Source organism: Wolffia australiana, chromosome 1 (assembly GCF_029677425.1).
Source record: "Wolffia australiana isolate 7733 chromosome 1, ASM2967742v1".
In the NCBI taxonomy this organism is placed as follows: domain Eukaryota; kingdom Viridiplantae; phylum Streptophyta; class Magnoliopsida; order Alismatales; family Araceae; genus Wolffia; species Wolffia australiana.
Window position 1 is genome coordinate 6077310 of NC_135835.1, and position 26094 is coordinate 6103403.

The window sequence follows — 26094 nt, forward strand, 5'->3', positions numbered from 1 at the left end:
TGTCATTCCAGTAAGTTTTAAATTTTACATTATTTAATGGTTAACTACATACTCCGTTCATGTTTGATCTTTCTCAAGGCCAAACCATTTGAAATTTATCACAATCATTGAGTTTAGCTCTTTCAGACTTAAGTGGATGAAAAAGGAAGCAAAAAGCAGAAGAACAATATTAGAAGAACCATATTCAAGTTTCAAAGTTCACCTAGTTTCATTTTTCATGTGAAACAAGTGATTTCTACAAAAGAAATAAAATAAAATCCAGAGTTTTTTATTGGACCACTAGATATGAGTTAAATACAATTTAAATACAATTTTGTAGACTGCAACAAAATTGAAAGTCGATCCAATATTCGGATTGAAGATAAATCAGATGTCATATGGTTAAAGGTCTGTGTAGAATAGAAGATAAATTTCGACTGTTTTATTTGAATATTCAGTGAAAACCAAAACAAATTGAAATTGAAAGTCGATCCAATATTCGGATTGAAGATAAATCAGATGTCATATGGTTAAAGGTCTGTGTAGAATAGAAGATAAATTTCGACTGTTTTATTTGAATATTCAGTGAAAACCAAAACAAATTGAAATTGAAAGTCGATCCAATATTCGGATTGAAGATAAATCAGATGTCATATGGTTAAAGGTCTGTGTAGAATAGAAGATAAATTTCGACTGTTTTATTTGAATATTCAGTGAAAACCAAAACAAATTGAAATTGAAAGTCGATCCAATATTCGGATTGAAGATAAATCAGATGTCATATGGTTAAATGTCTGTGTAGAATAGAAGATAAATTTCGACTGTTTTATTTGAATATTCAATGAAAACCAAAACAAATTGAAATTGAAAGTCGATCGGATTGAAGATAAATCAGATCTCATATGGTTAAATGTCAGGGAAGAATGGAAGATAAATTTCGACTGTTTGATTTTTAATATTGGATCAAAACCAAAAGAAATTAAAATTTTGCATTAATTTAATATAAAAGAGACCATATGAGACATTCTATAAAGCTTTTAAAGAGAGCGAGACGAACCGCTCGTGGCTCGCTAACCGTTATTAGGCCGCACCGCCGCTGCACCGCCGCCGAGCCACTCGGACCACCGCCGCCGAGCCGCTCTGACCACCGCCGCACCGCGGCTGCACCGCCGCCGAGCCATTCGGACCGCGGACGCGTTGTCTCTGTTTTCTTCTCGCTCTAGCTCTGCTAGAAGGGGATCGATTGAGGGGGAATGTCTCTGGGCTATGCGGAGAAGCTTTCCTACAAGGAGGATGTCGGAACCGTCGGCATGTCCGAGATTTTCGATTCGCCTGCCGATTTTCAGCTCAAGGTTCGGAGACATTCGAGAATCCGCGAGTTAAGCTCGTGAAAATCCTTCTTGCTTTGTTTCTTTCTACTTGGGATTGAGTTCGTTTTTCTGTCGATTGAGCGTTTCATCCGCTAATTACGCTGCGTAATTATGCTATTCTTGAGGACTGTTTAAGTTTCTCTCTAGTCTGGGGGCGACGTTGATGGTCAGGACGGAGGAAATTTAACTATGAACAGACCTGATTGGAGGATATTTAACGTTCGATTACTTCCCAGAGTTGGGAATTTGTTATAGCGCCATGATCAGCTTGGTGCTGTAGTGTGGCAGAGACAAGTTCCCACCAAGTCTGGGCTTTCTTATTATACTTTCTTATCTTTATGTTCGTGACGCTAGAATTGAAACCTTTCTTATGTTTTCTGTTTTAGTAGTAAGTACACTCTAAGAAATTTGATCTCTGCCTATCCTCAGGGTATATCTTTTTGTGTTCCTTTTCTGGGTATCTCGAGGCAAGGTGCATACCACGTTTTGTGTAATTTTTTGCTCATTTTTTCTCTTTCTTTGGCTAAACGCAGATAGAAGAGCTCGCAGGTCTGATAAAGGAGGTTAGGAAGGGAATCTTGCTTACCTAACAGTTCCTAAATTTCTTTTCTTATCACTGTACGCAAGAGACATGTTTGTTTTTGTTGCAGAGCAAACACCTTGTTGTATTCACAGGGGCCGGGATATCAACATCTTGCGGTATACCAGATTTTAGAGGTCCAAAGGGGATTTGGACTCTTCAGGTAAATATTATATGTATGTAAATGCATTCCGATATCTTACGAGGTTTTTCTAACGCAATTTAATTCTCTTATAAACTTATTTTTCAAAAAATGAAAAACCTGAGTGCCATTCCAAGCTTTTCTGTAACATATAAGGGCACAGAGTTGTAGCTTCTAGATTGTTTCTGTTTTAAGTCCTTTCCCTTCCTAAAGGAGGTTAGGAAGGGAAAGAGATGTAAGTAAAAATAAGAAAAACATATTTTTTCATGATCTACAAGTGTGCATACTTTGTCCTTTTTTTGACTGGCGGGATGGATGATGTCAGATACGTTATCCCAGATTGCCGATAATTCAGCACCCATTGGAAGTTTGTGAAATGGCAGGTCTAGGGACCTTGCTGTTTGTATGCTAGAAGATACCCTCACATGCTCTTGTATTGCTAACAGTGCATGAATTAATGTTTACCTCATTGTCTTCTGTCCATTTTGTTATGTTCTCATCTGCGATATGAAATCTCAGACTTGCCTTTTTTGTGGCTCCAATTTACCTCTATCAGCAAGTAACTTTGGGAATATTTTATTGAAGCAAGAAGGCAAGGATTTACCGAAGGCATCTCTTCCATTTGACCGTGCAATGCCTAGTGTTACTCACATGGCTTTGGTTGAATTGGAGAAGGCCGGTGTTTTGAAATTTCTTATTAGCCAGGTAGTAACAGTGCCACAGCAGAGTTATGTTGTGATTTCAAAATTTTCGAGCATTTTATGGAGCATTAATTCTCAATTAACGGTTTAAATTCACAATTCATCTTATATTATCGGCCCATATTTGTTTCAAATAGTTTCAATCTTGCATTTTGTTAAGATCCTGATCAAGAGGTATCAAGGGCAGCTAGGGGCTAAACAGCCCTCTACATTTTCGAAATATCTGGTTGTTGGAATTCAATGGTTTTGAACCAGGAAAGAGGGGTTCTATCAAATAGAATCTTTAAATGCAACATCAAATTGTATTGATGTTGCATTTAAAGAGATTAATTCCTATTTTCAAAGAAAACAACACATGATGAAATTATAAGCTATTTTAAATGTGCACCTTTAGATTCACACTTCCTTAATGTAGTATACCAGATTTTGACGGAATACACTCATGGAGTTAATGATTTCTGAAATAAAAACTATTTAAAATCTCAGTGTACTATCTGATGTTATCGTTTCTGTTGTGAATTGTGACTGGAGAGGATAGGAGCGCTGGGCAGCTACAGAGGTTCTACAATTAGTGCCAGAATGAGATATTGACCCCTAACTCTGCTGAATTCTGATACCAATGATAAGATCCGGGGTTGAGATTGAATCAATTCATGTTGTAATTAAACCTTCAAAATGGAATTGATACTCTCAATTGATCACCAAGCATAGATAGTGATCACAGAAAGACGAGAGGGGGCGAGTTGGGAGGGAGAGAGAAAAGTTTCGGGCGAGAAAGGGAAGAAAAGGAATGATGGGGTGATAGCAAAGGATTGCTGACGAACAGTCATTGCTCGGCAGGGATGACGACATCGACCTGCAAGCACGGAGAGGGAGAGTCACGACAGGAGTGAAGTAGAGGAGAAAAGGCAAGGAAACTTCCTACCCTTCTCTCAGGAGAGAGGGCTTAAATGGGACTCGAGACGGGATGGGCCTGAGCTTCTGTATCGGTCCGCTGCAGTGTCTTCTTCTGAACATAAACACGCTGACGGATCATATCACAGAATCCCATTTAATAATACTAATTAGTTTCATTCTCATTGTGAATCACTTCAGCCTGTAAGCTGCTTCTTATTTAATTCTTTTCTTGATGAGGATAATTACATGAGACATAAGCTACCAATCTCACATTTCCCTTATAATTTTAAAGACAATTTGGTGGCGTGTAACTTCTCTTTAAAATTTTATTTAAATACCTTTTTTTAGTTGACAATGATGATGGTATTTGGAGTTCTCTATATTTCTCTGTTTTGTGATTCAAATGTCTTAAGAAAAAGAAAACTCCAATTTGCAGTTGATCAGTTACAAACTCCCTTGAAAGACTATTCTAGCCTTATGAAGGCACTTCCTATGAGCCTCTTCAACTTTCATATTGGTCATCAAAGAATTTTGTAAAAAGTGGTTGCCTTTATGACCGAAAATGATTTATCAGCATCTTAAGTGTAGATGCTGCACTTGTGAAGTCTAACAAAATCACCAATAATTCAAGTAGCTTTCATGGCCATTGAAGGCAGTCTTGGTGTGATTTTGGAACACCGAAGAGTAGAAAAGAAAGATAATTTTATTGATCAAAAACAACTTAACGCACCAGATGTTACATGTCTCCTTTTTATAAGATATGGCCGTTGAGGAATATGACCGTTGGAATCAACGGTCATATTTTACAATGGTTGGGCCCATTTATAAGATATGGGCCCAATAGTACATTTTGATAAACCGAACTTAATACACATGATCTAACACCCCCCTTCAAGTTGGGTATAGATGTTAATCATGCCCAACTTGGACACTAAGGTTTGGAACTGTGGACCAGGAATGCCTTTGGTAAAAACGTCAGCAATTTGCTCCAAGGAAGGGATGTAGTGGGGTATAACGAATCCTTCATCAATACTTTGCTTAATATAGTGGCGCACAACCCGTGCATGTTTCGTCCTTTCGTGTTGAACTGGGTTTTTTGCCATAGCAATTGCCGATTTGCTGTCAGAGTATAGCATCATCCCTTTGTCAGGGAACACCCTTAAGTCCTGCAAGATACCTTTAAGCCACATTCCTTCACATACTCCCTTCTTCAGTGCTCGGAGTTCAGCTTCGGCACTCGACAAAGAAACCTCCTTTTGTTTCTTACTACGCCAGGTGACGAGGTTCCCTCCGATAAAACTGCAATACCCGGAGGTAGACCTGCTATCCTCAAACGATCCTGCGTAGTCAGAATCCGTGTAGAGTGATACACTTGGCTCATTTCCTCTGTTAAATAGTAGTCCAAGTCCAATTGACCCTTTCAGGTACGCTAAGATGCGATCTGCTGCTTTTTTATGTGATTCCCGAGGATCATTCATAAACTGACTTAGAGAGTTAACTGTGAAGAATGCAGAGAATTCTGCCTTTGGGAACAGATAGGACAAATGAGGTCTTTTTGAGACAAATGAGAAATATGCAGAAGAAGTTTATTGAGATTTTTGATACAGAGAAAAGGGGAAAAAACTCACATATAAACAGGTTGGGAAAGACTTTCCATCGTAGGCTAAGTCCTATCTCAAGAGAGTCGTTTGTGGGGACGGTCATATAGCCGGTGCCCCAACGGCTATTTTAAGGGCAAAAGGTCATTCTTTGGGAGCGATAGAAAAAGAAAGAAAAAGAAGGAAAAGAGAAAGGAAAAGGAAGAGAAAGTAGGAGAGAGATAGGGGGGCCGTTTATAACTCATGGCCCACCTTTTTACATGTGTGTCAAAATAGAAAAGGATGAAATTAGATGTTTAACACTCCCCCTCAAGTTGGGCATAGATGTTAGTCATGCCCAACTTGGACGCCAAATCTTGAAACTGTCTTCCTGGTAGTCCTTTGGTCAGAATGTCAGCCACCTGTTGCGGTGATGGTATGTATTCTGGACTGATGAGTCCAGAATTAATCTTCTCTTTGATGTAGTGTCTGTCAATTCTTGCATGCTTCGTACGATCATGATGCACGGGGTTCTTGGCCATAGCAATAGCTGATTGACTGTCAGAATATAAGATGATTGGCTTTGGAGGAATGAGTTTTAAATCAGTTAGAATATCGTTAAGCCACATTCCTTCGCAAACACCTTTCTTTAAAGCCCTGAGTTCTGCTTCAGCACTCGATATTGAGACTTCCCGCTGCTTCTTGCTACGCCAGGTGATTAAATTTCTTCCCAAAAAACTGCAGTATCCAGATGTAGATCGACTATCATCCAGAGAGCTTGCATAATCTGAATCGGTGAAGATTTTAACCGTAGGGTCTCCCCCTGCCTGAAATAGAAGACCCTTCCCAATTGTCCCTTTCAAATAGGAGAGAATACGGTCAGCTGCTGTCTGATGAGACTGTCGTGGATCTGACATATACTGACTTAAAGAGTTCACAGCAAAGGATATATCTGGTCTTGTGTGGTTTAGATAGAGTAATCTGCCAATCAATCTCTGAAATGATGTCTTATCGATGGGGTCGTCCTTGTCGCTCTGCTTGGCTTGAAGTTTGACATTTGTATCCACTGGAGTGCTTACTGGCTTACAATCCAATTTACTTGTATCCTTGAGTAGATCCAGGACGTACTTGTGTTGAGATAGGACAATGCCGATCCTGGAATAAGCTACTTCAATACCAAGAAAATAAGTGAGTTGACCTAAAGATTTAATATCAAAGTTGCTGGTCAGATGACGTTTTAGATTTCCAATTTCCTTGATATCGTTGCCAGTAACGATAATATCATCAACATAGACGATTAAAATAGCCAGTTTGGAGTCTTGGCCATGTTTGAAGAATAGGGTATGATCACCCTCACTTTGTGAGTATCCAACTGATATGAGAGTAGATGAAAATTTCTCAAACCATGCTCTTGGGGATTGCTTTAATCCATACAGAGATTTCTTTAAGCGACACACATATGATGAGTTTTCATGCAATAGATAACCGGGGGGAGGAGCCATATATACCTCTTCTTGCAGTTCTCCATGTAGGAATGCATTTTTAACATCAAATTGCGAAAGATCCCACTGATGCATGGCTGCAAGTGCAATTACTAATCTTACTGTATTCAGCTTGGCGACTGGAGCGAATGTCTCATGATAGTCTATTCCATAAGACTGGGTATATCCTCTGGCCACCAGTCGAGCTTTATACCTTGCAATAGAGCCATCTGAATTATATTTAATCGTATATACCCATCTGCTACCAACCAATTTCTTTCCTTCTGGGAGTGGGCCCATATCCCATGTACCATTCTTCCTTAATGCCAACATTTCGTCATCCATAGCAGTTTTCCATTCGGCTTGAGACATAGCTTCTTGAACATTTCTTGGAATGATAGTGGTCAGTAGTACCTGAACAATCTTTCTGTAACCTGAGGACAGACAATCATAAGACACATAATTGCATATGGGATATAATTTCTTACTGCGGCATTCCCGAGTACCCTTGCTGATGGCAATAGACCAACCTTGATTAGCTGGTGCCGAAAGGTCTTCATGAGTATCTTCCTCGTTCTCCATCTGAGTAAACTCTTGTTCTCCATCTAACTCTGGATTGTCCTCAGCCGTTTCCGCTCGATCCATAGCTGGAGAGGAATTTTCAGATGGATTAAATCCCAGATTTTCCGTATCTAAATCTGTTCCTGTTTCATTTACTTCCAAATAACAGTCAGATCGATGTCCCTCATTGTAGAACATGCTGTATTCATCAAACTTCACGTCTGCGGTAACAAATGTTTTCTTAGTAAGAGGATGGTAACACACATAACCTGTCTGAGTAGATGAATACCCCACAAAAATGCACTTGAAAGCTCTGGAGTCCAATTTTCCTGCAAAGTGGGAATAAACATATGCTACACACCCAAATACTTTAGCAACCAAATTTGTATGAAGAGATAATTCTGGGTGACTTGAGGCTAATAGATCAATCGGTGACAGTAATGACAGGGTTCTAGATGGCGTTCGGTTGATAAGATGTACAGCAGTAGCCACAGCATCACTCCAATAAGTCTTGGGGCAGTTTCCTTGAAATAATAGAGATCTGGCTGAAGACATAATGTGCCCAATCTTTCTTTCAGCAAGTCCATTTTGCTGAGGAGTGTTCACACATGAGGATTCATGGATAATTCCATGATCATTCATGTATTGATTAACTTCAGAACTGAAATACTCCCTTGCATTATCAGATCGAAGTATTCTAACCCTTTTCCCAAACTGGTTATTGATCAACTCGATGAATCGGATGATCACGGTTGGGACTTCTGATTTGTGTTTAAGCAGGTAGATCCAGGAATATCTTGAGTAATCATCCACAAAGATTATAAACCATCGGTGCTGCGATCTTCCTGTAGTAGAACAAGGACCCCAAACGTCACCATGAACCATATCGAATGGAAAATTCTTCCAATTATTAGTTCTTGAAAAATGAGATCTTCTATGCTTGGCAAATTGACAAGACTCACAAACCAATCTTTGGATATCAATGTTTTTAAACAAATCAGGGTACACTTGTTTCAGAAGATGAAAGGAAGGGTGTCCAAGTCTCCTGTGCAGTAAGAAAATACTGTTTCTTGACTGAGTGTTGAGAACCATCTTCAGAGTCCTCTGTCCTTCTAGTCCGTCCACTAGCAGGAGTCCCCTTGCCTTCTAGCAGATAAAGTCTTCTGGCGGTTTCCTTTTCACACAAAAAACAGTTAGATGAGTCAAATATAAATCTCCAACCTGTGTCGTCCACTAGTCGTTGTAGTGACAACAAGTTGGCTTTAAGTCCTGGTACATGAAGAGCACTTTGTAGTAATACATCTTTAATCTTTATTTTCCCAATTCCTGCCACTTTTAGAATCCCACCATTGGCAGTGAAGACTACATGATTATCATCTATTACTTTATATTCCTCAAAGCATGATTTATCAGGTGACATGTGATCTGTGGCTCCAGAATCTACTATCCATCCATGAGATTGAAGATTTTCATATGTAGTAAATGCAATACTTTTATATTCACCTGATTGGGCGAGAGACGTGGAGCTGAATTTCTTGAATACTTTCTCGACTTCTTCAGCTATGAGCTTTTGAATATCTCCTTCTTCTTTCTTTGGTGCTTCTCCCACTTGACTGCTGGAGGATGCAACATAGGCTTTATTCTTTGCTCCTGGGTTCCATAACCCTTTCTTTTTGAGGTCTTCCTTCCATGCCAGCTTCCGGCACTCCTTAATATGATGTCCTGGCTTGGTGCAGTAGGCGCAGACTACGGGTTCTGTGCCGGTTGCTTCCTTAGACACGTGCTTAGACGATTTTTCTCTTGACTCTTCTTTTTTAGCGGCATGTGCTACTGAGACAGAGGCTCAGTCGATAATTGTTGCTTTTGGCCTTCTGGCGGCTTGATCTTCTTTCTACAATCGGCACTTGTTGCCTCCGAGATCGCTTCTTCCAATGTAGGGAATTTCTCGATGGATTAGCTGGGATCGGAGACTTTCATATTCAGAATTTAAGCCCATGAGGAAGGTAAGTGTTCTTACTTTAATCTCCCTTTGCCAGTACTCGAGATTCTGAATTGAGACTGGCCATAGCTGATCAATTTCCCTCCATATTGCCTTGAGTTGGGACGCATATGAAGCTACTGATAATTCCTTCTGCCGGATGAACTTTACTTGAAGAAGGAGGTCATACACCCTCCAATCGTTTTGCATTTCTGCACAGGATTTACGGATTTCCCTCCATATATCTGCAACAACATCCATTAGATAATACTGATTTCTTTGTTCTACCTCCATATTTCTCACCATCCAGTTGGTGATGTATGCTTCTTCTGCGCGCCAAAGCTTCAATCTGAGCCTATCGGTAGGTGGTGAATCATCAGTAAGATGGTCACCCATGAAGGCGGCGACCAGTGACCTTCGGTCAATTTCATCCAACTATATCCGTTTGTACCATCATACTTAAGATCCAGATCTGGTATGACCAGTCTGTTCTTAGTATAATCATATATATGAAGCACTTCGTCTGCAGAGGATTCTTCTTCCGAGCTGTATGCAGAAGCTTTGGCCTGCTTGGAAACTTTCCTGGAAGCAGCCTTTTTTCCCATATGATGATAGAACTTGCTTGCAGACTTGCAGACTTGCAGACTATGGAGCTCCTTTCGTCAGGGAAGGTTGAATGAATCAACCTTGCTCTGATACCATGTGAAGAATGCAGAGAATTCTGCCTTTGGGAACAGATAGGACAAATGAGGTCTTTTTGAGACAAATGAGAAATATGCAGAAGAAGTTTATTGAGATTTTTGATACAGAGAAAAGGGGAAAAAACTCACATATAAACAGGTTGGGAAAGACTTTCCTTTATAGGCTAAGTCCTTTCTCAAGATAGCCGTTGGGGGCTACGGTCATATAGCCGTTGCCCCAACGGCTATTTTAAGGGGCAAAAAGGTCATTCTTTGGGGAGCGATAGAAAAAGAAAGAAAAAGAAGGAAAAGAGAAAGGAAAAAGGAAGAGAAAGTAGGAGAGAGATAGGTGGGCCATTTATAACTCATGGCCCACCTTTTTACATGTGTGTCAAAATAGAAAAGGATGAAATTAGATGTTTAACATTAACTGCAAACGCTATATCCGGCCGAGTGTGGTTAAGGTAAAGTAGCTTGCCAATAAGCCGCTGAAAAGAAGTCTTGTTCACCGGTGCGTCTTTGTCGTCTTGTGCAGCCTTTAACTTAACATTGGTATCCACTGGTGTAGCTGCTGGTCGACAATCCAATTTTCCGGTTTCTCTAAATAGGTCAAGAATGTACTTATGCTGAGAGAGTACAATCCCTGACCGAGAATAAGCCACTTCGATTCCCAGAAAATATGTCATTAGACCCAGGGCCTTGATGTCAAAAGATGATGAGAGATGTTGTTCCAGCTTCTGAATTTCAGTATGGTCATCTCCAGTGATGATAATGTCGTCCACATACACAATCAGGATTGTGATCTTTCCATTCTTGCCATGTTTTATAAACAAAATGTGGTCGCCCTCACTTTGAAAGAATCCAACTGATAATATAACTGTTGAGAATCTCCCAAACCATGCTCTCGGCGATTGTTTCAGTCCATATAAAGATTTCTTGAATGACATACATCCCCTGAATTTTGACTTAGACGATATCCAGGAGGAGGTGCCATAAATACTTCCTCTTTCAATTCTCCATGTAAGAAGGCATTCTTCACATCGTATTGATAAAGCTTCCAATCAAACATTGCTGCAAGTGCTATCAATACCCGGACTGTGTTCAGCTTGGCAACCGGGGCAAAGGTCTCGTTGTAGTCAATAAGTAGATAATCATCGGCCTGGTCTGATTCCATATTCTTGATCATCCAGTTGGTGATAAGAGCTTCTTCAGATTCCCAAATTACTCTGTCGAGCTTGGGAGCGTCTGCTGAAGGGGGGGCTTCTGTCAGGTGATGCCCCAAGTAAACAGCTTTAAGGGACCTTTGGACCAAAGTTATCCACTTTTGTCCATTGATCCCATTATACTTGATGTCAAGATCAGGTAAAATCAATCTTGGCTGAGTAGGTGTCTCACCGGTCTTAACAGTAGTTAAGGGGGTGATCTCGGGTTCCTGCTCAACCAGCTTGGATTTTCCCATCTGAAATATGTGCACTCAGACTTTCTGCAACACCTCACAGAGTCTTCGGTCTCTGGAGAAGAAATGTCACCAGAAGACCGTGGATGAAAGATGCTGAACTTGCCACCCTGCGATGCCAAACAATGCCGAAGAATGTCGCTGAAGTTTTGCCAAAAAATCGTCTAAGGACTGATGGAAGCCGCCTAAGAAGATGCGGTCGAGGTCGTCGCGGAGAACGATTGCTGAAAAAAAACGCCGCCGATAGGTGCTGAAATGGCCGCCGACGAATGCGGAACTTGCCGTCTATAGATGCTGAAATCGCCGTCAACTGCTGAAAAACGACTGCTGAAATCGTGTAGAACGACTGCTGAAAAACGCCGCCGATAGATGCTGAAATGGCCGCAGACGAATGCTGAAATCACCGTCTATAGATGCTGAAATCGCCGTCGACAGATTCTGAAATCGCCTCCGACGGATGCAAAGATCGCCGTCGACGAGCACTAAAAACGTCGCCGAACAATAGATCGAAATCGTTGCTGAAGTCGCCGCTGACGGATGCAGAGATCGCCGCCGAATCTTTGACGAAATCGTTGCTACCCGATGCTTCCAAACTGCTCTGATACCATGTGATTTTGGAACACCGAAGAGTAGAAAAGAAAGATAATTTTATTGATAAAAAACAACTTAACGCACCAGATGTTACATGTCTCCTTTTTATAAGATATGGCCGTTGAGGAATATGACCGTTGGAATCAACGGTCATATTTTACAATGGTTGGGCCCATTTATAAGATATGGGCCCAATAGTACATTTTGATAAACCGAACTTAATACACATGATCTAACACTTGGTCAAGTCTTCTAGTCTGGTATAATATGATTCAACCTGGACAAAAATCTGGCCCCCCTTCACTTCTGCATGACCATCATTAACAGTCAGGATCGGGTAATATTTTTTGATTTTCATGCTTATTAGTGTCCAGGACTGCCACTACTGCCTTTGAGGTAAAGAACAACCAATTGTGCTGCCTTCAAATAAGGTATGCAAGATTCCTGTAAAAACTCACTTAGACACTGATATGCTCTACTGTCTGATGATTCAGCCTTATCTGGAAGTTGAAGTTTTGCATGAAATGAAGCAGTAGTATGTAGACTTTTCTACATTCCAGTCTCTTTCAGGAGATCCATAATGTACGTTAGTTGAGTTGAGTTATAAGAATACAGTCAGATATGAAAGCAACTTCAATGCTAAGAAACTACTACGACTTCTCATGTTGTTTAATTTTTGTTTTGTTTTCAAACTAAGCAATCTGCGTGCAATTATTCCTGCTGATATTTTTTATGAATATTGACTGAGAGTATGATGGCTCCATGAGTCCGCAAATGGATTTGTGCAGGAAACAGATGTGTTAGGAGGGATTTTATGTATAACATCTTGCGGTCAAAGACATTACACTGCTGAAGATTACCGTGAAGGTTACCGTGAAGAAGTGCATTTTCTACATTACACTGGAGAAGATGATAGCTGTCACTAGTAATTCTTGTATCAATTTTGCATTTGGCAAATCTTGAATAAGGGTCATGGAATACTGCTGGTTTTGGAATCAGAATGCTAAAAAAGAAAGAATTCCAAATCTATCCACAGACGCATAAGAATTAGAACGGGAAATTAGCTTTGAATAACGGGAAATCAGAGGTATCACCTAGCATGGCCATTAGCTTTGCCATCTCTTCCTTAAGCTTCTCAAGGTTTGCAGCTGGTTGAGGTTGGATATATTGAGCTGCTTCTCCCTGACACCAGACTGGGACTCCCCCATCAAGCCCTAGTAACTAAGTCACGTAGATCTTTCCTTGCTTGGAATTCAGATATCCATGGAGTCTGAAACATGATTTTTGGTGTCTGTTGTGTTTGCAATAGGTAGAATACGAGCTGCCTTTGGGATCTCACTTGGTCCCTTCTCTGGAATCAGTTCTGTTCCCTCGGTTATAATTTTGACCTTTCTCCTGGTTCTTCTGCTCTACTTTCCTCGGCACAGGTGTTGGATGAGTAGTTCTTGTCTTCAAGACCGGGGTTGAGGACTCACTCCTGTCACCAAAGGAATGAATCTTCAGTCTTCTCACCACATGAATATGAGTGGCTTTGTGCCAATCTGGTTCTCTCTCCTGTTAGAGCATTTTATTCCTCACGTCTTTGAATTCTGGATTTAGGCCCTATTGGACAATATGCATTATTTGCTTGAGTGTATTAATCCTCGCCTGACTGGTTAGATTGTGAACATGCCAATAATGGTCAATGCCAGGTCGCCTTACATTCCCAGGCACATTCCATGATGGAGAAACTACTGTTTGTCGTTTTCTTAGCTTTATCAATGAGAGCATATAATCTCCAGTCATTTCTCTTCTTAGATAAACTGATCCCATTATTGCTTCGCTGTGTCCATATTATTAAAGTTCTACATTTCGGGATTCATAGCACTAAGGAGCCAGCCATGGATAAAAGCTTGCTCATTATCCCTTGCCTCAAACCAAAGGTTGTCCTCTGCCGCTGGGTCATCCACTAGGTGTGTGCATAAGCCCCTCGCCTTGAGCTTCCATATTGCAAACTGGTGCCATTGGAAGAGACGGTGTGCTGGAATACTTTTCAGGACGCAAAATATTTTAAGGTGCCTGGGTGAAAGGACACAAAATCTTCGTTGATATGAATCTTGATTTAGGTTTGTATCAGGGAAGGGGAAAGAGGAGAGACCTATCAGAGAAGAAAGGGATCCGCAGGAGATGAACTTCTTGGAGATGTGGTGAAGTTGAGATGATCATGGAGGACAAGGATCACTGGAGCGACGGGACATGGACATTGAGGCGAGGAGAGAAGCCGGGAGGAGAGACCGGAGTCGGCAACTTCAACTTCCTTCTTGTTGGCTGCCCTTCCAAAAGGAGGGTGCCGTATTTAAAGGGAAATAGATATGAGAGGGGAAATGACCAAAACGCTCCAGTTGGGCTAAAATGATGAAACTAACGCGAGGAATCATATCACTTCTCTAGATGGACTTGTCCATCAGATGGTGGATCGGTACATGAGATAGCACTATGCTCCATCTTGTATTTCAGTGGAAGGCTCCAACCATGAGCCTTGTGGGCTTTCTTCACTGTGACTGCAGTTGGACAGTTCTTGGAGTTACGTCAGACGAGGCTGATCAACAAAGAGAGGGAATCACCTGGGCTTCCCACACCATTGTTGAGAGGCTCGATACACTGTCAAGCCTCGGGCAGCCACTGTTTAACAATAACACTAAACATGGTTCAGAGGGAAGGATCTCATCAACATACCCTGAAGATGGGCTTAAATACCTGTACACTGGACAAGCGACAGCCTGATACAGGTTTTTAGGGACTCATTTCGAATGTGGGTGAGTAAGCTTCTTAAAATGAACAATACGGGCATATTCTGTAGTAGGCCCACTTTTTTTTTGAAATAGATAGAAGGCCCGCTTTTACAGGTTCTTAAACCATAAAAAAATATAGTAAGTAGGAATTAAAGGCCCCAAGGACAAGCCCCTAAGTTCAATAAAAAGAACTGGCAATAACTGTATTCACATCAGTATGCTCTAATGAAACTAAGCACCTAGAATCTCCTACCTCTCAAATGTTCATCTAAAGACCATTTTTCTCGGCTGATCTTGGAGAGAAGCAGTCGTGGAGCTTCTTGCTCCCTTTGGCTTCTTCTCCACCTGTTCAAACCCTAGCCGCCAGAAAAGAGAGAGAGGGAGAAAGGGATTCAACCAGTAACAAAAAATGACTTAGCTCAACGTGATAACCCAGTATTTATACTGGGTTTATACTGATTGGGTCTTGCAGACCCAATACGATGGATCCAATATCGCCAGATCCCATTAGGGTAATTATACAATAACAAGAAGTATAGGGTTTTAGAGAGGAGAGAGAATATAAAGAAAGGGAAAGTGGACGTTTGCTGACAGGACTCATTTCACATGTGGGTGAATAAGCTTCTTAAAATGAACAATATGGGCATATTCTATTGTAGGCCCACTTTTTTATTTGAATTAGATAGTGGGCCCACTTTTACAGGTTCTTAAACTATAAAAATATAGTTAATAGGAATTAAAGGCCACAAGGACAAGCTTTTAAGTTCAATAGAAAGAACTGGCAATAACTGTATTCACGTCAGTATGCTCTAATGAAACTAAGCACCTAGAATCTCCTACCTCTCAAATGTTCATTTAAAGACCATTTTTCTCGCAAATACTAGTAGCTTTGTCCTTCCCAGACGACCTGCAAAGCATTCATCTGGATTCTCCGGGTTCTTTAACAATCTATGAGTTTTTGAGATCACAAATCTTCTTAGAATTGAAATCCGGAACAAAGAGTAAACTCCTTGGGTAAAATCCACTGATGTGCATTTATCTGGACAAAATAATGTCTCACTGCAAGTATTATTTATCCTTCTGCGACATGTCTGCTGTATCATGTCGAAAGACCATTTCTATTGAGCAGCGCTCATGAATAACATCTCTGCTTGCTTTTATGGATTCATGCCTTTTAAAAGTGTTGTGCGAATTCTTATTATTTCTTAAAAAATTAACACCATGACTGATTTTTTGACCCATGCCGCTGCAAAATTTGATTTTCATCATTTTATCTTGTGACAATTATTGACTGGAATGTGAACTGTCCTAACACTAATTTATCAGATACTAAGCCATTCTTGACATTCATGATGCCACGTGTTTCATCGTTATTTTTGGCAGAATGTGGATTGTCTTCACCTTCGATCAGGAATTCCTCGGTGTAAACTTGCAGAATTGCATGGAAATTCCTTCAGAGAGATTTGTCCAGCCTGCGGAATAGAGTATGTTTTCCATTATGAATCACAAAGTCCTGGACATTGATGTTATTTTTACAAAATTTATGGGTTGTTGACTTTCTAGATGAACAAAGAACTGTGACAGTGCAAAATCAGTATAATTCTTATTTTTCATGTTGCGGTTCAAGTCTGTTACAAGGCCTACTTTTTTTTAATCCAATTTCTTGTCAGACCATTTCCATTAGTCAAGATATTTCTTATTGATTTATGAAGGTATATTCGGGATTTTGAGATTGAGACTATTGGAATGAAGGAAACATCACGCCGCTGTTCAAATTTGACGTGTGGAGCAAATCTCTTGGACTCTGTTCTAGATTGGGAGGTGGGCCTTTTTGTGTTTGCTGGAGCTCTTACATTTTACTTGATTATTACATGCAATGTTTTGTGCTTCTGCGTTATAGATTTTTTTACGAATCTGTGCGAACACTTTGAAGTTCTATAGATCACATGTATGTCATTGAATTGGCATTGTTGTTTAGTTTTCTTCTCAGACTGATTGAACTTACAGTATGACTCCTTCTGGTGACTTTTGAAATGGTTTTCTCCTTCATGTTTATGTAGCAGATGCTGAGTCATCTAGACAGCTGTATTCATATGGGCTCTTGAAATATGATTGAAGTCCTGAGCTGTCGTTTTGTTTATCTGGTCTATGACTATATTTGAAGTTGCATTTTTCATGATAGGAGGGTCATTGTTGTGTTCATATCATACTATACCAATAATTTTTACTTCAAGCTGCCACCTCCTTATGAACAAAATAATCAAAGAAGGAAAATACAACTTCTGATTATATCTTTCTACTGCGAAATTAATGACTAATACAGGTCTGTCCTATGTCATGCAAGTGGCCGCTCATCTCATAATGCTGTTTACTCGTAGCTTGTCGAGGAATCTATTCTAATAAAACATTTCATGTCTTGTTCTAGAGTCAATTATTCCTATTACAGGGCACTGTAGAAACAGAGTGGCCCAGTAATATGAGTCGCCAAAAAAGAGGGAAAGAGGAAGGAGAAGGTCAAAAGAAAATAAGGAATAAAATAACCATCTCAACTGGAAAGGTTGTAAGGCTTGATATTATAAATATGGAATGCAGTATAAGTACAAAGAAATAGAAAGAGGAGAGATGTATGGGAAGAACAACACTCCCCATCAGGCTGATGAGCAGAAGTTATCCATGCTTGATATGCTCCACACAGGTTGTGTCGGCTTCTGTGTTCTTCCACAAATAAGAGGATAATGAAAGGCCTCAATTCAATCACTGTTCCATGTCCAGGATTTGATAAAATGGGTTGCAAGAGAGAAGTTCTCAAGGTAGAAAGAAGAACGGGAATTGTAAAGGGATGGCAAAGGATTTCCAATGAACTGGTTGCTGCTCTTTGGGGGGAAGAGTGTCTAGTCTGTGAGCACAAGGGAGAGGTATTACTACCAAATGAGAGAGGAGAGTGGCGACTAGGGAAACTTGCGTCTCAATTCCTCCCTAGTCCCTTCCAGGGAAGAGGCTTAAGTGGCAGCGAAACTTACGTCTCAATTCCTCTCTAGCCCCTTCCAGGGAAGAGGCTTAAGTGGCAGCGAAACTTATGTCTCAATTCCTCCCTAGTCCCTTCCAGGGAAGAGGCTTAAGTGGCAGCGAAACTTACGTCTCAATTCCTCTGTAATGGGCTGAGCCACCCCATTATGCTGACACATCTGCCCAGTTTTCTTCTGCTTGTACGATCCAGGAACAGGTCATATCAATGCCATATTTGCTACCTAGGCCTTGGAAGCATGAAAATATATGATCTCTATTTTGAGGACGGAACATATGGATTGCAAAAATGTTGATCCATTTCCACATGCTTCACACATTTGTGCTGAACTGGATCAGGGGCAATGGTGATAGCTAACTTGTCACAGAACAACCAAACTGACCTGCTGTGCTGCAAGTGACCAAATTCAGAAACATTTGGTTAATCCATATTACTTCACAATGGCCCTGAGCTCATGAAATTAGTGCATGATATCATGCGACCACTGGTTGTTTCTTTTAGGACCAGCTAATCACGTTACCACCAGAAAAGATCAACCTTAAATGCAGCGATGTTTGCATCTGTATAAACCGTTGAGGGCTTTATCCAAAGGAAAACATTGCAATGTTCATAAGGAGTATCAAGTGACTAAGAGGCCAGTATACCAGGATCCTGGAGAAGATCGACTGTGTACATAGTTGGAGTTTGTTGAGAAAATGTATCTGGAGGAGTCGCACCCTGTCAGACTAGCTGTTCAATCTTTTCCAATCTAATCTATGTCTAGTGCTGATATGTCTCTGATGCTTTCGAATCACTGCTGTTCCAGTTTATCCATTTCAGTGCAGCTAATGAACTTATGGTTGCGGTGATGACCAGGATGCCGGCTCTGACACCAACAATAGAGACCTAGGAGTATTTCTCCAGAGAGGAAAGGAAGTAGGAGCCAATGGTAACAGGCACCAATCAGCAGCTCACCCTCTTCGGGAGGTTCTTCCCCCCAGTTCAAAGTTCATTACTGCTCTCCTCTGGGAGCGTGCATTTATTTCAAAAGATATGCATAATGAGTTAATGGTGAAAATATCCCTACCAGGGGTTGGACATCGTATCACAACTTCATGGGCTATTCCTTATCCCTTGTTCATGTCAAATGGTGGTTTCTCTTCAATCTTTCCAAAAAAGTTGTCTTTGAACATATCATGCTAAGTCTACAAATTATGTACTATGGTCTCTTTGACAAGTCTGAATTTCTAGTTGTGTTAGATACTTTCAAACATTCATGATATATATATATTTTTTGAAGAAAACATTCAAGATATTAGTTGCCCAATTAACTTCTTTTGTGTGATGGTTACTACGAAATTATCTTGTCCAAATCATCACCTCTTGTAATTTCAGGATGTATTGCCACCTAAAGAGATGAAGCCTGCGGAGAAACATTGCAAAATGGCAGATGTCATACTCTGTTTGGGAACGAGGTATCGTGGCAGTTTCCCTAAATTTCTAATTACATTCAGTCGATTCTTCGTGGCAAGTCAGTATCTAAATCTAAGGATTAGCTTTAGAAACACAAGTAATCGGATATATTACCCCTTCTCTTTTGAAAACACAACTGAAAAATGTAAAAGGTGAATCTAAAAGTTATGATTGGCTTCCCCTTTGGTTTGCTAGAATATTTTCTGAAAAGAATGATTCGGGTTTTCTTTTTTTGCCTATTATCCTTCATATTAACCAATCCTTGCTGTGAGACAATGCCATTATATATTTCTTCATTATTGCTTCACGTACTATTTTCATAAAATACTTCCTCGCATGTATTTGTATGTATATCCTTAAGCGGACATTTACTGGGGCGAGCCCACTATGGCTGTTACCTGTAATTATACAGGTCAAATCCCTGTTATGTAAGGGTCGTTTTCTCGTTGGAAACATAATTGGAATGTGATGCATGTCTCTCCAGGTGAAGACATGGAGCTGATACTTACAGTTATTCCGTCCACATTTTTGGTTTTAAAATAATGTTTTGTTTTTGGGACTGCTATTTTTAACCATTAAATTCTAAACTAAGCATTGTAGTATGATTCTGATAAGAACCTCCTGAGATCATACTAAAGTCTGAAGAGGACTACCACACTTGCACACTTCTGAGAATTGATGTAATTGCTTTAATTTGAAAATAGTCGAATCTTGGACATTATTAATATATTTTCTGTGCCCAGTTTACAAATAACTCCTGCATGCAACTTGCCTCTGAAGTGCCTTCGTGGTGGAGGAAAAATTGTTATTGTAAACCTTCAGGTATGCCATTATTAAGCTATTTTTTATTCATAACTGAAACGTATCATTTCACCTAAAAGTGAAAATATGCTCGTTTTCTTCTGTAAAAGATATGAAGACGTTATCCTGTGTGGATCATTTGAAACATCCATCTTGTGAGTAAAATTGGATGAATCTATTTTGAGAATTCAGCTTAATGTGTCTTATTTGAAACCTATCAAAATTGTTTTTATGCTTAATGAAAGGTGACAGAAAAAAAGGCATGATTTTTTTATTTTATTCAGCCAACCCCAAAGGACAAAAAGGCGGCCTTAGTGATTCACGGGTTAGTTGATGAGGTAACTATTCTTCATTTGATCAATCTGTTAATGGGTTCTATTCTTTTTATTTCTTTATTTATCCAATAAAGTAATTTCTCAGTGATCTTTGTGAATAAGGTCATATACTGTGCTTAACGGAATTCCATATAACAGATCAACTGAATGGATTTTGATTAATGACAAACTATTTTGTTGGGAGAGGTGTGGATGTTGTTCATTTATTAGAGAATTTTGGTAAGGATATTTTGATAAGCCTCTGCAGAGGACTTATCACAACAAGAGGGGGTGCAGGCCGTGCTCCACAGGTGCGTGCTGATTGCGCACGAGCGTGTAGTTCGAATAAAGTCAGGAAACTCCTCTATTTAAGGGGACAGTTTCATTTGAAGAGACATCAAGAAGTTGAGTGGGCTCCATCGTGCATCAGAGGTCTGATCCAGTCATCCTGTTCGGTTCCTGAAGAGAGAGGGCTGATCCGGCTTCTCTTAATCTTGTGCTAGTCTCTCAACTCTTGTGTTCGTTCAGGTTCTCTTTGAACTTTTCATGCTTGTGGACTGCTGGTTCTTTTCTATATCGGTTTTGGTACGACGTATGTGTTAAACTTAGTTCCCCTTGTACAGCTCTGGTTCTTCCTCCTGCACTTTCTCCTAAACCCCCTTGTAGTGGCTAGGTTTTTCAAATACAAGAATAGAACTTCTTACTCATGCACCTATTACAGCTGGTTTAAATACCAGCCAATAAGAGTAAATGGGCTGGCCCCACCATATTAAGTCTCTTGCTCTTAAATGGACTGGGGCCACTCATATTAAGTCACATGGGTCCACTTATATAAATGTGGCCCATTTACACATTAAAACGGAAATATTTAAAATAAGAGATGGAAAAGCAACACTGGCTAACACCCCTCCTCAAGCTGGGTATGAATGTTGATCATGCCTAGCTTGGGTACCAGCTGTTGGAATTGAGGTCCTTTCATTCCTTTTGTGAACACATCAGCTGTCTGCTGTAAAGACCCAACGAATGTGGGAAGGATGAGGCCTGCATCAATTTTTTCCTTGATGAAGTGACAATCAATTTCTATATGCTTGGTGCGGTCATGTTGAACTGGATTGTGAGCGATTGCAATAGCAGACTGATTGTCACAGTAGAGCTTCATGCTTGACTGGGCATGAAACAACTTGGGATCCTCTAGTACCCCTTTATCCATAAACCTTCACAGATCTCATGGGCCATAGCACGGAATTCTGTTTCCGCACTCGAACGAGCCACCGCCTTTTGTTTCTTACTTCTCCATGTGACCAGACTCTCACCAATAAACGTAGAGTATCACGATGTGGATCGTCTATCCACTGCTGAACTGGCATAATCAGCATCCGAGTAAATTTTAACTGACAAGTCACCTCCACGGGTGAATAAGATGCCTTGTCAGACTGTGTTCTTCTTGTACGCCGAGATACGATATGCAGCCTGGAGATGAATATGATAAGGGTCACTCATGAACTGGCTTAAGGTACTTACATCATACGATAAATCAGGGTGAGTATGATTTAAATAAATCAATCTCCCTACAAGTTTCTGGAAGGAGCCTTTGTCTACCAGAGAGCCATGTTCCCCTTTTCTGAAATTCACATTCACATCAACTGGAGAACTTGTTGGCTTGCAATCAAGCATTCCTGTCTCTTGGAGTAAATCTATAGTATACTTGTGTTGTGAGATTTTTTTTTTTGAACAATTACTTGTGTTGTGAGATAAACACACTCTTTCTGGAATATGCCACTTCAATCCCAAGGAAATACTTGAGTATGCCAAGTGATTTGATGTCAAACTGCTCAGAGAGCTTTCTGCTCAACTTTTGAATCTCCTCCTGGTCATCCCCTGTAATTAGAATATCATCAACATAAACTATAGGTACCGTCAACTCTCCTGAAGAGCTGTGCTTGATAAATATCGTATGGGTCTCCGTTATTCTATCGATAACCAAAAATCCTCATAGCTAGAGTAGATCGTCCAAACCAAGTCCTGAGGGATTGTTTGAGGCCATACAATGCCTTCCTCAGTTTGCAAACAATATTTGGCTGATCTGACAGCAGATATCCAGGGGGTATACACATCCTCTTCCAAGTCACCATGTAAGAATGCATTTTTCACATCTAATTGGAGAATGATCAAATCAAGCTTTGCTGCCAAAGCAATTACAATGCTCACTGTGTTGAACTTAGCTACTGGGGCAAAAGTCTCAAAATAATCAATACCCTATGACTGGGTATAACCCTTTGCTACCAATCTGGCCTTGTACCTTTCCAAGCTTCCATCAGCCTTGAACTTGGGAGTGTATAACCACCTGCATCCAACCACTTTCTTCCCTGTAGGGAGAGGGACCAGTTCCCATGTTTTGTTTCTTTCAAGTGCTTCCATCTCCTCATCCACTGCCTTCTTCCACTCCCTACTTCTGAGTGCATCAGTCAAAGTTCTTGGAATAGATGTATTCCTCAGAACACTCACAAAACTTTTATACTGGGGACTCAGTTGATCATATGACACATAATTGCTCAGAGGATATCTTGGAGTCTGCCTACAGCTTCTCACAAAATTCCGTAGAGCAATTGGTCATCTCAGGTCATCTTCTGCTTGGCTGCTGCTAGCTTCCTCCACTGGTTCCCTACCTGATAATCCTTCTTCCACCAACTCCTCACCTGCAGCTTTGACTCCCATCTCAGGCATGTCTCTGGCTGGGCTTGGTATTGGCTGGACAATTTCTGGTGGCACTCTCTGAGTGAACTCAGTATTTTCTGGCTCAGCATTCAGTGGCTCTGGTGGTGATATGCTTTCCTCCTGAGACCAATGATTCTCTTCAGTTTGATCTTCATGTGGAAGACCAGAAAATGAGGACTCTGTGGATGCAGGTGTTACTGAGTTGCGACTCCCTCCAATTGTGGCTTGAAGTACATCTCCTGCTCACAAAAAGTGACATCTGCAGAGGTGAAGAATTTTCTGGATTCAGAGTGATAACACCTGTATCCTTTCTCGGTACTAGAGTAACTGATTAAGACACACCTAAGTGCCCGTGGGTCCAACTTCCCTGACTGTACATGCACATAGGCTACACATCCGAAAACTCTGCTTGTCAGCTTAGTTTTATTTTCGGCCCCGGATAAGCCGACATCATCTGATCAACTGGGCTCAGATGTCCGGTTACCTTTGAAGGTATTCTATTGATAAGATGTGCTGCTGTCATGACTGCTTCCCCCCAAAAGTATTTGGGCATGTTTTCCTGAAATAGCAATGACCTAGCAGTTGCCAAGGTGTATCCGATTCTTCTTTCAGCTAGACCATTCTGCTGTGGGGTATTGATGCATGCGGATTCATGTATGATGCCTCTCTGAGTGAAACAAATGATAACAGTGGCATTGAAATATTCCCTGGCATTGTCAGATCTAAGGCGCTTGATTTGGGCCCCAAACTGGTTATTTATCACTTGGCAAAATTGTAGAATGGTCATTGTCACTTCATCCTTGGAAGTTAATTGATACAACCACATGAACCGAGTGCAATCATCAATGAACACCACAAACCAGCGACACCCAGATAAACTTGACACCGGACATGGTCCCCATACATCACTATGGATATAGTCAAATGGATGAAGACTTCTTTCATTTTAACTTTTAAAAGATGACTGTTTATGCTTAGCCAGTTGACAGGCTTCGGATACCAAAGTACTGACATCAAATCCATAAAAAATTGTAGGAAAACATAATTTCATAAGTTCAAATGCAGGGTGCCCCATCCGCCTATGCAGTAATTGTATCCGGTCTTCAGCTTGAGACAAGCAGTGGGATAGTCTTTAAGTAGGAGTAGTCCCTCCTCTCTTCTAGCAGATGAAGTCCTCCCCCTGGACACCTTGTCATAGAAAATAAACATCACTATCAAGAACAAATCTTCAACCAGTGTCACACACTAAACTTTGCAAGGATATTAATTGCGCCTTGAGCCCGGCACATGTAGAACTCCTTTGAGAATGCAGGAGTGGTTAATGCGAACATCTCCAGTACCAACCACTGGTAGAATGCATCCCCCCTGCGGCAAGAACTTTGCGTGGTTCACTGATAGACAGATAAGTGGTAAACTGGGAACTATTTGGGGTCATATGGTCAGTGGCTCCTGTATCTAAGATCCAGTTGTGACCTGAGTTAGAAAGATGTTTTACCCCAAGTAGTGCATAACTCTCACCTGATTGTGCCAGGGATGTGGAGCTTAGCAATTCCATGATCTGTCTCATGCCTTCTTTCAGCTGTTGGACTTCGTCTCCTCTTTCAAGAGTTTCAACTGACTTTCCTTTTGCAGATGATATCTCCCCATTCTCTTGGGGCTGGGGGGCAGCTACATATACCCCTCTTTGACTGCTGCTGATTCTTCTGGGCTAACTTCAAGCAATTCTCCTTAGTATTGCTCCGCTTCTTGCAGTAAACACGGAACAGATCATCTCTTGGGGCAGCTCTTGCTCCCTGGGACAGACCTGTGTTGACGCCTTGCTGCCCAGCACCAGTGCGCCCTCCAATGTGGTCGCCTTGAGAAGTTGGGTCCTTCTTGGTAGAGTAGGCTGCTGAGTTTCCTTTGAATGCATCTGGATTGATCTTCAATCTTTTCTCCTCATCCATTACCATCCCAATGGCTCTATCCAGGTCAGGCATTGTCTGTTTTGGATTCTACATTGAGATCTATTGCAATGAATCCATCACAGCTCAGATCTGCTACCAATGACTGAGATTTAGGGTGGTATCTTAACATATTTTTTGTTCCTTCCTTTTTAAATGCATTCAGAATAAATGGATGCACTAACTATTGTTTATAGCGTCCATAATTTTTACCAGAATTGTGGTTCCTTGAGTAGCACTACATGGTTAAAACGGGCATGCAAGAGGAAAAGGGAAATACAAAAGACCCATAGTGGCTGGCGATAGGAGAGGGATCATTTCATTACTCCACCCATCCTTTCCATCTTGTCCTCAAGCTGGTTTAGTACTGTCTGCAGGCGATGTGTCAGTGACGTCTCCGTCTTGTGGCTCGCCACCTGGCATGACAGTGAATATTGAGGTTTTTGCGAAATTGATACCTGGATGTAAACCTCTTGTTGCACTGATAGCAGGGGGGGGCAGCTTTGAGTGTAAGAAATTCCTCTTGGGTCAGATTTAGGCATGGGAAGTTGGCGCAGGTTGTTCAGTCAACATTCTCCGTTGCTAGAGCCGGGGCCTTCTAATCCTTGAGGATGTGGGACTCGTGGGGCAGAGCAAAAGTGTCATGAATTTCTTGTTAAATTGTTTCCATTTTGAGAGCGCTGTTGATGAAGACGTTTGGGCTTTGTAAGTTGTAGCAGTAAACATTTCCTTGAATCTTGGGCTTCAAAGTGGCACGGAGAGCGTTCATGGCCATCTCTTTCGCTAGGTCAAGGAGATAGCCTACAAGCTCCAGGAACTCGGTCACCAACTCGTCCACTGTGCCAGCTTGGCACAGATTGAACAATTGACAGTAGGCATTGCTGGGCTTGAGTCCAAAGTGTCTGCGCAACTGGCTCTTGAAATCGGCTCGGCTCTGGTATCCCTTAGAGTCATCAAGATAACAGAATCAGGAGGCCATTCCGCACAAATAGGATGAAATCAGATGGATCCATTCTGCGACAGCTGCAGGGAAACACCATGAATTATTGCTCCACACATCTCAGCCAGCCATCCGGGCCA

At 41.0% G+C, this 26094-nt stretch overlaps 1 protein-coding gene across 7 annotated transcripts in view; it reads left to right on the forward strand.

Moving 5' to 3' along the window:
- The first annotated feature begins 1024 nt into the window (after positions 1–1024).
- SRT1 (sirtuin 1) overlaps positions 1025–26094 on the forward strand; it is a 28045-nt gene continuing 2975 nt past the window's right edge. For 4 of the 7 annotated variants that reach the window (XM_078575681.1, XM_078575688.1, XM_078575696.1 and 1 more), the window contains exons 1-10: positions 1025–1331; positions 1883–1912; positions 2000–2092; positions 2657–2776; positions 16148–16248; positions 16477–16585; positions 18645–18755; positions 19164–19243; positions 19985–20063; positions 20327–20380. In XM_078575681.1, coding sequence (XP_078431807.1) covers positions 1233–1331; positions 1883–1912; positions 2000–2092; positions 2657–2776; positions 16148–16248; positions 16477–16585; positions 18645–18755; positions 19164–19243; positions 19985–20063; positions 20327–20380 — 876 coding nt within the window. In that variant the 5' untranslated portion in view covers positions 1025–1232. Of the gene's footprint in view, positions 1332–1882; positions 1913–1999; positions 2093–2627; positions 2777–16147; positions 16249–16476; positions 16586–18644; positions 18756–19163; positions 19244–19984; positions 20064–20326; positions 20381–26094 lie in introns of those variants that run through there. The other 3 variants (XM_078575710.1, XM_078575718.1, XM_078575726.1) reach the window with 3 other exon arrangements.